The sequence below is a fragment of the Branchiostoma belcheri genome, unplaced genomic scaffold (assembly GCF_001625305.1).
Source record: "Branchiostoma belcheri isolate BF01 breed outbred unplaced genomic scaffold, Haploidv18h27 scaffold83, whole genome shotgun sequence".
Lineage (NCBI taxonomy): Eukaryota > Metazoa > Chordata > Leptocardii > Amphioxiformes > Branchiostomatidae > Branchiostoma > Branchiostoma belcheri.
The window spans coordinates 361,466-375,065 of record NW_017804498.1 but is presented as its reverse complement, the minus strand read 5'-3'; the positions used below and the strand labels follow the sequence as shown (position 1 = coordinate 375,065).

Here is a 13,600-nt window from a genome sequence, read left to right as displayed (position 1 = left end):
CGGTGCCTATCGCTATGGTACGCTATGCAAACTCTTGGCGATAGTTGCGTGTTTTGGGCCACAATCTACGTTTTGAACACTCTTCTTGTTCGTAACATTGTCCTTGGGGTTGTTCTGGCTCCATGACCACGTCTCATGTTCTCAAGATCGGCTTTTATCGGCTTTTTTTGCTGATCAGAAATCGGTGTGTTTTACCCTGGCGTAGGGGCCTGTAGATGTCAATGTGGGTAGCCATGGCCACGTATCTGTTGGAGCTACCTGTCCTTTTACTCTGTGGTAAATGTCCACGTAGAACAGGGCCCTGGCAACTTGTAACACTCACCTTGTTCAGCCACAGTCGCGGCAGTGCGGACTGTGGATGGCGGCCGGTCGGCGGCCGATGGCCCCGCATTTGTTTGTTATTATCCAGACACAGTCCGGGGCTGTTCCAAAATAGCGACCTTTGCGTATCCCGACAGTCTACAACGTACTTCACCACGAAACTGCACGTCCCACAACACTCTCTACACATCCTGATACAACGATCAAATCAAATCAAACGCTTTCAGACTCTTAAAGGGTTTGAACCGATCCTGTGTGTAAAAACTTCTGCCCCGTGAGTACCAAATACGAAGCTTAGTCGCGTCAATGGACTCCGCTGGCGGTAGACGCCGTCTCGATCAGACTGATCAAAACTCAACAAAAACGGGTCAATCCCAACAGATTTTATTTTGTTCCAGTAACGAGAGGTATGAGTGGTGGTAAAGTCTTCGTGTAATAGGACAAAGGACAGTTTACCTAACGTTTGTCGGCCATTTCAACGCTTGGAAACTCACTGTAGAGGTGAACCCCAGAATGGCGTCGCACGGGACATGAGGGGTGGTGACGTCATGATGACGTGTGGTGAATAAGCTCTATACATGGGTGGAGGTAAGATTGACAGGCAGAATGACAGGAGATCAAAAGGACAGACACCAGAAATGGGGTGAACTTGAAAGTCAAGAAATCCCCAAAATACTTCCCGGAAATCTGAAATCTCTGATTTCTTGTAGTGAATGTGATGTCCTAAAGCACAATCTGTACTTACCAACTCTAGGTATAGGGCTGTTATATTGTGCTCTTCTTTTATACCTGCTAAAAGATATATTCAATTTGTCCTAGTAGAAAACCTTTTAAAGAAAGTCATGACTTGTTCATCTGTTGACATTTCTTCCCTTCACATTTCTGACAGATTCGGATTACCGGGCAGTTGCACAGGCGCTCGACAACCGGACCCTAATTGGTCTAGCCAGGTCACATGATCCAGACTCCAGATTTTTCTTACCACCCCCCTCTCCACCCAAAACAGGTGTAAGTTGGTCACAAATATTGTTGCTATGTAGTCTGTTACCCCTATTTTAATCTTTAGGAATAAAGCCAATTTAAGAATTAAATGGTAACAGTAAGTGTCTACCTTGGTTGTCATTACTTTTCATTAATACTCAATGTGGTAAGAGTAAGATACAAGAACGTGTTGAATTCAATGTACAGGACTGGAACATTTTTACTTGAAACATTTATCTTAGTCGGCTATATTGAATGTACTGATTACCATCCCATTGCAGAAGGTGAGATTTGGTAGAGTGCGTGTGTATATACTGGGGGATTTCAGCTCTTCCACTTTAGAATTTATGGTTATGGCATGGCGCTGGGATTCATCTAGGCACATTACAGTGCGTAGGTCCTGCAGTGTTAAATCTTATTGTGAAACACTCAGGTTTTTTTTTTGTTGGCACAGAATTGGGGCATAAGTTAATCTGATGGTGTCATGTCTTCAAAGGTTGGCTCACAAAATGACGCCATGGGGAGTATAAATTGCATTTTTTAAAACTTAGGCCATGTTGATTTCATTATATGGATGACATCCTTTGGGAACTCCAAAGCTGATGCAAGCGTGCGAATGAAAAAAAGTTCATTTTGCTGCCTGCTTTGTACAACTTACAGTATGGATGAAAACTTCATTTTTCGGAAACAGACGAAAATTCATGCAGGCGCATGCAGAAGCCATCCATATAATCAAACCAACATGGCCTTATGAACAACAATTTCCAGGTGTAGGTTTGATATATAGTGAGACATTGCACCTTTTTGCACCTTAGGGCCTGCTTGAAGATGAGCTGAGGTCACTTTTAGGCTCTTTACCTCGGGATGGGATGGACAAATGCACCCTGCACTTCACATCAAAGGCCATGCAACATGGCAGGGCAGCATTTGCTGAAGACAGGGTAATCATCATCATTAGCCTTTCTGCTATACAACTCTTTGCTATACAAACCTGATTAATTTGCTTTTACCACTCACTGCCTTAACATTCTCAGCTGAATGTGAACTGTGCCATGTCTTATGAACCTTGCCACTTTGATATGACCTGTTGTTGTATTTGTGTTGCTGAATCTTTTGTAGATAAGACATGATTTACACTATCCGGTAATGCTAATCCTGAAAAAACAATGTCTTTCCTCTCCTGCTGCAATATGACTTACGACATCTATGTAGGTGGTAAGTATATAGCTGACTGTAGGTTTAAATTGAGTCAAATGTTTTTGTCTATGAAGTTACCTAGATTGGCTAAGCTCAAGCCCTTTTTAGCACCGTCACATTTGCCGTAGGTTGTCTTACGGTAGATTTTCAAGTAGGCTGTGACAGAACTAACGGTGACCACTGGTAAGGATCTATTAGTATTAGAACCTTTTCTATAACAAAGCAGATGAATTTTGTATGACACATGCACAACTGTACCAAGAATGAACTCACTTTGCAGTTGTACGGTAAGACATTTGCATGACGTATGTGACTAAGCCCTCACTGAGGACTATTGTTAATGCACTGACCACAGTTCTATATGCCACACCGCATTTAAAAACTTAAATTTTAAAACTCTCAAACTGCCATCTACATGTATGATTTTAGGGAGGATTGTGGTGTTTTGGAGGTAACGGACTGTCCTTTGCACAAAGTCTCAGCAACGTTCCTGAGGAGAAAGTCTTGTCCTTCTGTCTCCAGGCATTAGTCAAACACTCTAAGGTAGGTCACACTTCCTGTGTACTGTGTTATCTGTTCATCAGGAATTACCACTTGTTGTGGTAAATCCCGCAGCAGGTGACTGTCACCTTTTCAAGATGTCAACCCTTAGGCCAGACTGTAAGGTTTGAACCACTCACACCGGGAAGGACCCCTGCCCTTTTTGATAAGTATGGTGGGATCTTGCGTGAGGTGTTGCTCTTCTCAAACAAACCAAAGCTAGGTACTCATTGTCACCTGAGTCCAGGAAATATATGTAAAATGCCTCTCCCAAGGACACAACACTGGGGCCTGCCAGGGATTTGTAATCAGAACATGCAGAGTAAACAACCCTAACCACAAGACAACCACAATCCACCTCGTGTATCCACCGGACCTGTCTCATTACAGTTAGGTTGTTGTTGTAATAGAACTTACTTTAAATGCTCCAGGAGGAGTGTAACAGGAAGAAATTATATAACCTCAGATTGACAGGAGGGTGGGACATGGGATGTCAAAATGGTATCCCTGCTGGCTGGGAGGAAGTGAATTTCATAAAATTAACCTCATTTCCTGTCTTCCATTTCCTGTTGTATTCATTGCGTAAAATGCATGGAAGCTAGTAAAAAATACATTGTATATAGAATCAGCAAGATATTCACTGAGGTGTATAATTGTCATTTTCCTGTTTACATTGGTTTCACACCATTTTACTGTATTCACAGTTCTTGATGCTGAGTAACATTTATTGTTTAATATCAACAACAGTTATCGGTTTTGACAAGCATTCTTAGTCATTTCTTACTAACACCATGTGATTTATGTGTACTGCATATTGTTCACATTTCATGCTTCTTGCTCCTGAAAATGTTTCTACATATGGTATGGTGTCTGTAACAAGCAGTATGGAATTCATTCCAGGTTATGCAATAAGATACAATTCCACATCTTGGCTCCTGTCCCTGGTGCTGAAAAGCATTCGCATTCACGGACAGTTAAAGGCAATATCCAAATACATGTAAATGTATATTTTGAATGAGGAAGTCTATCAGATATTGACATTTGCCATTTCTTAGCACATTTTCTTCATCATTTCATGCATTTTAGATAGCCCTAAAACAACCTACATTAGGACTCCCTTTTATGGTACCACCTATAAAAAGCTAGAACAGAATACTAGAATACAAAACAGGCAACTATTCCATTGGTGACATAATATTTTTGCCTCACATATATCAGAGTATGCTATTGAATAGGGTTCATTTAACTTGTTACATTAACAAAAATGACCAGAAAATTGACTTTGAGAATCCAGTTTTACTTCCCTGAAATTGCTTTGGGTGCCTTTAAGATACTTTCCATGCTGCAGACAGATAGTCCCACAAATACCTCAATATTCCATGAAAGCAACATAATATAACACGAGGACAATGCAAAAAGTCAATTTTGCAGCCATTTCCTTTTACAAAGTAACTTGTAATCACACTATTACATTACATAATGCCTTTCAGGGAGTAAAAGTGCAAGTATATTTAGCACAAAATCAGTGTGCCTGGTGTTGACTGTTTCTGCACTAATCATGAATGTCAGAGATAATGAAGGAAATATGATGAAAAGTGGTACCAATAGTACATCTCAATCACATAATTTTTCTCTATCAAGAATATCTCAAATTTTACAACTATGTAACCTGGTTGCATCACATGTTAGCAGACATTACATTTGTAGGCATTCTAGAGGTCCCATACATACATACATACATGTAGTGATTAAGTCTAAAGTCAGAAGAAAAACAGGATTAGAGAAGCTTGTTATGATAGAGCAAGAGTTTAACCCGTAATTTGCTTAATAATGCCACGTTAACTGACATGCAATGACAATCATGATAACATGGTAGGTCCTGTCCTTGGTGCTGAGTATCAGTGACACTGTGGATTCTGCTTCCTGAATTCCCCCACATTTGCCCAATGGATTCTGTGTCTTTTCCTGTACCTTTAGACCTGTCCTTCTGCCTGTCAATCTTCCCCCACCCATATGCTGTCAACCCTTTCTGTCCAGACAAGCATCCACACAAACTACCCACTGAAATCAATTATTATACACATGTATAGTACTTCGGTACCTGAAAGTAGTAAGCATGTACACAGCTGTTCCTTTACATCAAACCAGGTGCCGTCCCACTGTTCAGACATTGTGCGGCTGGGAGGCTTACAGCTGCTGCAGAGAGCGTACAGGTCCAGGAACCACTCCGCTCAGAAAATCCTCCGCAACATCGTACGAGTCATCGGAAACCTCGCCGTACACGAACACCTGCACCGACAAATCATACAAGCCGGTAGGAACAGCGTTCATCTTACTGCTCTGAATATATTTTGGCTGCAACCAAATTCAAAATGAAATGTGTCTTGTCCTTACTGTCAAAATAACTTTGTTCCCAGACTGATAGATAGTGCTCTTACCTTCATGTACTGTTGCATGTTTGCTTGTGTGTTGTTTGAATACAGCACCTGGGGTAAAAGGACCAAGTTCAACATGTAGAGTCACTGTGATAGAAAGTGAGGGGAAGGATGTATCCCCAGATTTACAGGAAAATTTAGTTGAAGGTCAAAATGGCCTCTCCAAAGGCTGGGAGAAAATTAATTGTACAAAGGTGACCTTGTTTTCTGTCTTTAGGTTCCTGCTTGTGGAAGCCAGTGGGAACATGCGTAGACAAAATCAGCAAGAAGTTCTGATTTCTAGTCAGTCTATACATCTGTAGGCATTGTTAAGGCCACACTAATTTAATTTGTTGCTTCTCGGATGTTTTCAGAAAAAAATTTCAGCGACAGGGCGAAAAAAAAAATTACAAGAAGTCTAGGGTGAATATGTAAGGCTGTAATAAAGAAGGTCTCTGATTGGTGTAACTTTCTATGGGCATTTTCAGTGGCAATTTCAAATGGAGATTTTCAATGGGGATTTTTTGTGTTAAAGTTCTCAACTCCGGCAATTTTTATTTTTTTTTGAAAATGCAAAAAATGTAGCGGCGAATCCGAGAAGCAACAAATTAAATTGGTGTGGCGTAAAGGTCTTAAGTTTCTCTAAGAGAAATATGCTGCATTTTTGTTAAACAGGGTGGGTGACGGTTCTAGCATCTCTGATGAAGAGTGACCACATCTCGCTGGTCACCCACGCTGCTCGTGCGTTAGCTAACCTGGACAGAGACACCTGCAGTCCGGAGAAGTACCAGGATGGTGTTTACTTGTTTCACCCTCAGGACAGGTCAAGGTAAGGGTTACAATTCTAATTGCATTTTGGTTACAATTGTAAATTGTATTTTGTAACCAGACCCAACAATTCAGCCAAATGTATCTACGCTGCCAGTGGGTCCTGGGATTTATTTGTTCACCAACAATAAACCAGTCTATATATATGGGTTACTTTCAGGTGAGAACAAGAAAGCAGAGATACAGACTTCTGGAAAGTATTCTGGGTTTTTGAGACCTTGGTTCACAGACCTCCGGGATGTGTTTTGGGTTTTCATGTTTATATTGGAATAATAGAGGGGTTGTTAATGTAATTTATTGGGTATTCCAATACATCTTGAATTCCTCCATGTACTGCCCACTTACTCTGACCAGGCGCATAGTTGTCAGTGTGTCTGTCTGTTTGCTTGTGTTCTGGTATTTATTTCAACATGGTAGGCACATTGTGGACACTTACAGGAAGTTGGGTCAAAGGTCCCAGAAAAGGCTATCTCATTTCATGTCTTCAATTTCCTGCTATATGCAAGTCTGTTGCCTTATGAGAGTCAGCAGGAAAATGCATGGACAGAATCAGCAGGAAATTGACAATGATAAGTAAAACAATAAATTCACAAAAACTCTGAACATTTCATGGAGGTATGAGATCTTTGGTTCCCAGTAGCCTATCCTGAAACAGTTTGGATATTGGTTCTTGGTAGAGATCTAACACCTAGACCCAACAGTTTAATGCCATAATACCTTTAAAGGTCTGCAACCCACATTTGGGATTATACAAAACCAAAGTATCTACTCCAGGATTTCATAACGACCTCTTGGCCCAGAAGAGGGATTTCTAACCATTACAAAATGTAGATGATTTCACACATCGTGGGACATCAATCAAGTCATTTCTCAAAAGCACCTTCCGGACACTTTTAGACCAAGAATGCACTTAACCTCAACTATGTATTAGATGATACGCCGCTCAATAAAAGCATTTGAAATGCATGTTTTAGAAATTTTTAAGCTATAAGTCCTCATATTCCTTTTGGTAAAACTAAAAGGATTGGCACATGATTTAAAGGGATTTGGTTAAAGCTATGTCTTTTATCATCAAAGGCATTCACTGAAGCAAAACCACCAATTTCAGAAAAAAATCTTTCGGCTTTGCATGTATTTGTAAATGGCTGAAAAGGCAATCACTCAGCGACTGTTCGGTGACTAAAACTGAATTTGCATGACCCCTGATTTCATAATATTGTCATAATTGGTTTACGATGAAAGATGTATAAATGAATTTAGCAAAAGGCACAACAAAACACACAAACTGTAACAAAAATTTGGTCTTTTCCTATTAAAGTTATTCAGTGATCTGTCAAATCTTTGTGATCTGTCAAATCTTTGGTGTCACAGTGTGTCTAAATAAAAATAAAGAGTATACAGGTAACATGGCACATAGAGCAAACCAATTGCACTTAATATCTGTGAATGGTACGAAAAAAAAACATTCCAGTAGCTTTTCATTTGTGGTGGAGAAGGCCGTAGGGGTTTCTCTCTATTGTACAGGTGTTGATTGATGGTATGATTACAGAACAGCTGCTATTCAGCACTACTGGCAGGTCTATCAGATTGTCAGGCAGCAGTTTGTGTTCAGATTTCCACTCGTCTCTTCCTTTTCATCATGTTGCCCGGGAGGTGGATTGGCTAGTTAATGTGCCAGAGAAAGCCATGATGGCAGTTACGCTTGTCTCCGTATGAAGATATGTGTATGTTGCCCAAAAAAAGCCTAGACTATACAGACATTGATCAATAAATAATTCTTGAGTCTTGAGATCACTTTTTTAAAGTCGATTTGTGATACTAGAAAACGTTAGATCAACAGGTATATATTTGTACTAAAATACATGTATCATTTTACTTGAGCCGTGTTTAGTGTAGATTGTGACTATTTCACGGTAGAAGGAAAAGGGATGTTTTTACAGCGTTTGAAGTTCATCATTGAAGCAATTCTGAAGTACAATGAAAATAGATCTGTGAAAAACACATATTTTTAGTGTAGTATTTCCCGTTAGACGACACAGAGAAAACCATGAATATAAGACCAATGTGAAAGTAATCGCATTTACTGTACAGGAGCCAGAAAATGTGATGAAAAAACATGGAGGCACTGACATATACACTATATTTCACCGTAAAGCTCCTTTAAACAAAGTGCGGTAGGCCTCTAATGTGACGTGTACAAATGTTTGGGTCTGGTTAACTCTAGATAAAAGGCAATTTGCTGCGCACCAGAATGGTGGGACTGGAGCCACTTTAAGCTGAGGATTAACCCAGCACATAGGCTGGGTTATGTGTTTGGTGTTGGCTCTAATCATGTATTACCATCATGCTTGCCACACTGGTAATTCTTGCTCAGAAAGATGGCTATGCATACATAAAAAATAAGAACTGGAGGAGAACTTTATTGCACAACCAGGGCCCAAAATCCTTTTTTCTAGATACCAGAAATTTTCTCCAAGGCACATAACATTGAAAATTATAAGGTTACTACATTGTATTACATTTGTACCTGCACCACTCAAAATTTAGGAAGTATGGATCACACTAAAAACTGTCCAGAAATAATTGACATCATTTCTTTTATACCTACCAGGTGGTAACAGTATAAAAGAAACTACCAATTTGGCCAGCTGAAAAAATTCCGCCACTGGTTTATGGATTACAACTTGGCTATTTTGTAGTGTAGTAACGCCAAGGTCACTGGTGCAAATTCCAGGTCACGATTCTTGTTGCAATCTCCCGTAAGAACACGTTTTGATGAGACAATGCTTTAAAGCTAGCCGTATAACTCTAATCAAATGATATAGGTGAAGTGTTGTATTACCCACACTTATTACACAATGTAAGGGCAGGGTGATTGAAATAAGTTTTCACCACACAGAACATTACAAGGTTGTGTACAATGTACCTCGTGAACATCAGCGCTGGAAATACTGGGTGCATAATAATTGCACTTTTGTGTATGCCGTACAAAATAGAATCTGTGCACCTATTTGGTTCACCAGTATGCTACGGTATATAGGGTTATGTATATAAAGGTACATAAAGGTACAATAATTATTGTACCCTAGAATGCAGCTTTTTCTTGAAATTTAAGTGTCAGAAAAAGAGTAAAAGCTTTATAAAACAATATTACATGTATTGCTCGTTTAAAATTTTTAAGTCAGGTATAGGATTTTAGATTTAAGTTCTGAAGAGAGGCAATAATGTTAATTTGCTAACATTCTACTTCATGTTGTGCACCTAACAGTAAATTTTTAGGTTAGATGGACCCCAAATTTGCATTTATTCCAACAAAATGAATTTCAAGTGCTGAGTTATGTAATTCTTCCAACAAATTTGTAATCAGTGTTCTTCATAAATAGATAGAATGATTCTATGTCAGATAGTCTTTCTGAGTTTTAAAAAAATTCTTTCCCTGAAGTCAAACACTCAATGTTAGACAGCATAACAAGAACCACATGTATACTTTTATGGATACATACCACTCAGCCTGTTATGATATAGGCCTAGGCTTGGCAAGTTCACAAAAATTTGTACTGGATTGGCTGGAAAACCCCTGTTGACACTTACTTTCATAAGCCTGAGGATAAACTACACAAGGTTGTCTCAAGGTTGTGTTATGCAGCTGGAGTCAGTTCAGGATAATGGTTAGGGCTAGAAATTCATTTTTGGGAACAGGTGATCTGGTACACCTAGCTAATCTAAAAGGTAGATCAGAAAAGATTTTGAGTGCACAACATTACATAAAGTAGAGTTAACCCAATCAAATCTTAACAGCCAATCAGCAAGAAGAATAGAGGAAAGCTGCATGCCTATTGGTTGCTTGCTCTGCATGCCATTCTGATGACTCATGCCCAAATATGGTAACACACTGCTGTAGTACATTTTCTATAACACAGCCAAAAAGCTCAAATAAGACCATTTTAAAAGCCTGTGTCACAAAAATGGAAAAAAAAACACCTGGGGGTATTGCCCACTCTACCTTCATGCCAAATGTCATGTTATTTGGCCCATAAATGAAGGAGTTGAATCAATTTAAAGGAATGGCAGGAGAAGGAGAAGGAGGAGAAGAAACATGAGGAAAAACACATAGTGGTGAAGCCATGATTACACCTCTTGAAAAGCTAAGGAGGGAGATATTCTGCATTCACTGGCAAATATGTGTTCCTTGATCACCATGTTGTCTAGCCAATCTCATTTCTATTTTTGTCAGCTTGATAGGTAGATACTGCAGCTTAATAGTCACAACACCCACTCATGAATTTTTTTGTGTTCTTAATTGGTTAGTATTATTCATTGTTCAATATGATTTTGTAAAAAGGTATCAAGTAGACAGATAAATGTACATTCCCTATCATGCTGATGTCAGATGTATTTTTACTTTTTCACCAAATACTAGTAGCTCATGATTAAAAAGAACAGGTGCACCTAACTTTTGACTGGGTGCACCAGTGTACATAGCCTATTTGTGTAGGGCCATGTTCTTAAACATATCAAAAATACAGTATACAACATATTCATGACATTAACTGTCAGGAAAATGATAAAGCTTTTTTGCTGTTCTTGATGTTTAAAATCAAAATACATGTATAGCATTTAGCTTTGTTGCAATTTTTAAAACCTCAAACCTGTATTGGCAGGTTTTGCTGACTTACCTTATGTTGTGCACCCAATTGTTTTTCTTTGAGGTGCATTGGTACATCAATTTGAATCCTCAAAATGAATTTCAAGCCCTGAGTTGGATGCTGGGGAGAATAGATCCCAGTCAAGACTGAAATGAAGTATAGGTTTAAAAAAAGATTGGAGGTGGAATATATATTAGCCTGGCCGTAAATGCCACAGAGTTATGAATCATTTTTCATCTATCAGGCCTGAATCTATATATAGGGAATGTACTAAGTGAATGTGGTGTGATATTGTTAAGAGCAGTTTATAGAATATTGGTGATGGATACAGATTCTGTTGATGGATACAAGAAAGCTGATATGCCCAGCAGGTAATGAAATGGCTTTTTTTTATAATGATTTATTTTTACATGACTATATAAATGTATAGATGTACGTTAATATAAATATAAACTTTTTATAATGATTTATTTTTACATGACTATATAAAAGTCACCACAAAACAAGAAATCAAAGATTTCACACTTGTATAAATCTGCATAAAGCAACAGACATGAACTTAACAAGAAACTGAAGACAGAAAATGAGGTGACCTGTGCATCATTTTCTTATAAAGTAGTTTTAGCAATATCTTGCAAGACGTCTGTGGAACCTTCAACTTGAAGAGGTCAAGGTTATACACAAGAAAAGTGTTACTCAAGCCACCAAGATTTTGGAAAGAGTCAGACATTTCAAATTTTTGTCAGGGTTATCAGGGAAGCAATCTTGTTCCCTACAGATACCGTTCAGGGAAGAGTTATGGATTGATTTTAATCCCACCGTTAGATAGTCCACCACTTTGACAGGAAACCTATAAAATGGCAGGTACGGAGTAGCCCATTCAAGAGAGGGTCCCTGGAGGTCTGTGCTATGCATTATGTTGGTGATGTCCTTGGTACTGAATGAGTACTGACTGTACAGAATCCGCATGGCACTGCAGAAACCTGTGTAAATAGCCACACAAAATACCTGCTGGGTAACCTTGAACATAACTGCCTGCTGCACATAAAGTAGGGGGAAAATATTTTTGAATCTGTTTCTTACAGTTTGGAAAGATACAAGGCTTTCAGCATCAGTTACCCATCAATAAAAGCTAGCTCTGATCAACCTTAGCACTTGAAGGGTTAAAAGTGGGATCAGAGTTCAGTCATTTCATTGAGTAGTCAATCAACAAAGTCCGTGGTTGAAAGAGAAAGTAGTCATAAGGACAGGTAATTCAGAGACCTTGTTTAAAAAAATTCACTTGTAAGAATATTATGTAACATGAAAACATTGATGTTTTACATCACAACAACACTTTGTTCACAACAACAAAGCCTTCTCCAGATATAAGAAAGGATCAGTATAAGATTAAAGCCAGACACTTAGAAATTTGGCCTTTTGAAATTCAGCCACATGTCCTTGTGTGGCCCATATAAGATTGAACTTTTGCCAGAATCTACAATACCATTACCTACGCATCATTCTGGCAAAGAAATCAATCTCATACAGGCCACACATAGGCATGTGGCTGAATTTCAAAAGGCTGAATTTTTGAGTGTCTGCCATCTTTCTGGCGTGTATTTTACAGGGAACCTATCCGGGCAGACATAGTGTTTGTGCACGGACTGTTGGGTGGAGCCATTAAAACATGGCGGCAACAGGACAGCTCAGACGACCACCCAGAGACAGGGGACCACGCCCACCAAGAGATGGAGAACCACACCCACTCAGAGGAAGGAGAGGAGGAGTATACAGAGTGCTGGCCTAAGGTCTCATTTCTTTAAATCAATGTATAAGCCTTCTGGTACCTTTCATTTTTCACTGACAACTAAATTTGGGACTACATTGGACAATACATGTATAACAAAAAAGCAGGGACATCCTCCAAAATCTATGTTTCATAGGATATGCCGGTTGAATTGTTTTCCTCATATGCACGCTTCCATATTTTACCCCATTTTGTAGATCACAGTATGTATACCAGTCCTGTAACCTCCATTCATCCACTGATGGTGAAATATATGTGACTTTGAAAAACAAATCTGTAGTGCAACCCCCACCCCAGGTGTGCACAGTTTAGATGTACAAGAGGGCGTTATAGTTGGGAATGTTGTATTGAAGATTTCTCTAGATGGAATTATTCCAGGGTGGCATGTGACCTAGCGGAATTATGCTAAGTAAACGTTGAATAGACGTGCCCTTTTCAAGTGTCCTTCAACAGCACACCCTTACTATGGTATCTGGCTATGAGGGTCAGTTGGCCTGTATTTGGTCTACGTGCAAAGTAGTAATCTATGGCTCATATAGTCGTACACGGCTGTCCATTACTCATGCTATCTGATTTCAGCATGGTGAGAAACCCTTTTCATGTAGGCTTAAGTGTGTTAAGCATAGATGAAAGAAAGATACCATTTGTGGAACAATTGAATAAGGCACGTGGAAAACAATTAAATAAGGCTTTGAAATGTCCGACCGCAATCCCTTTTGAGTTAGATTTTAGATGTGTTATGAAATTTTGAGCATAGGGCAGTGTAAAGGTTAATAAGCACTTTGGAATATGTCACGAACTGCAGAAATGTTATACTTCAGCAACAGTTGGAGTCAAATTGGTTCATTTCCTTCATGACAGGAACTGTGGCTAAGTCAGGGGGG

The 13,600-nt window shown here is 39.2% G+C and overlaps 1 protein-coding gene across 1 annotated transcript in view; it reads left to right on the top strand.

The window, feature by feature from the left end:
- LOC109486787 (protein SERAC1-like) overlaps positions 1-13,600 on the top strand; it is a 31,931-nt gene that overhangs the window by 10,480 nt on the left and 7,851 nt on the right. The window contains exons 6-11 of the mRNA XM_019790677.1: positions 1,211-1,329; positions 2,118-2,243; positions 2,929-3,042; positions 5,188-5,353; positions 6,129-6,282; positions 12,537-12,717. Of these exons, the coding sequence (XP_019646236.1) occupies positions 1,211-1,329; positions 2,118-2,243; positions 2,929-3,042; positions 5,188-5,353; positions 6,129-6,282; positions 12,537-12,717 (860 nt within the window). The remainder of the gene's footprint in view (positions 1-1,210; positions 1,330-2,117; positions 2,244-2,928; positions 3,043-5,187; positions 5,354-6,128; positions 6,283-12,536; positions 12,718-13,600) is intronic.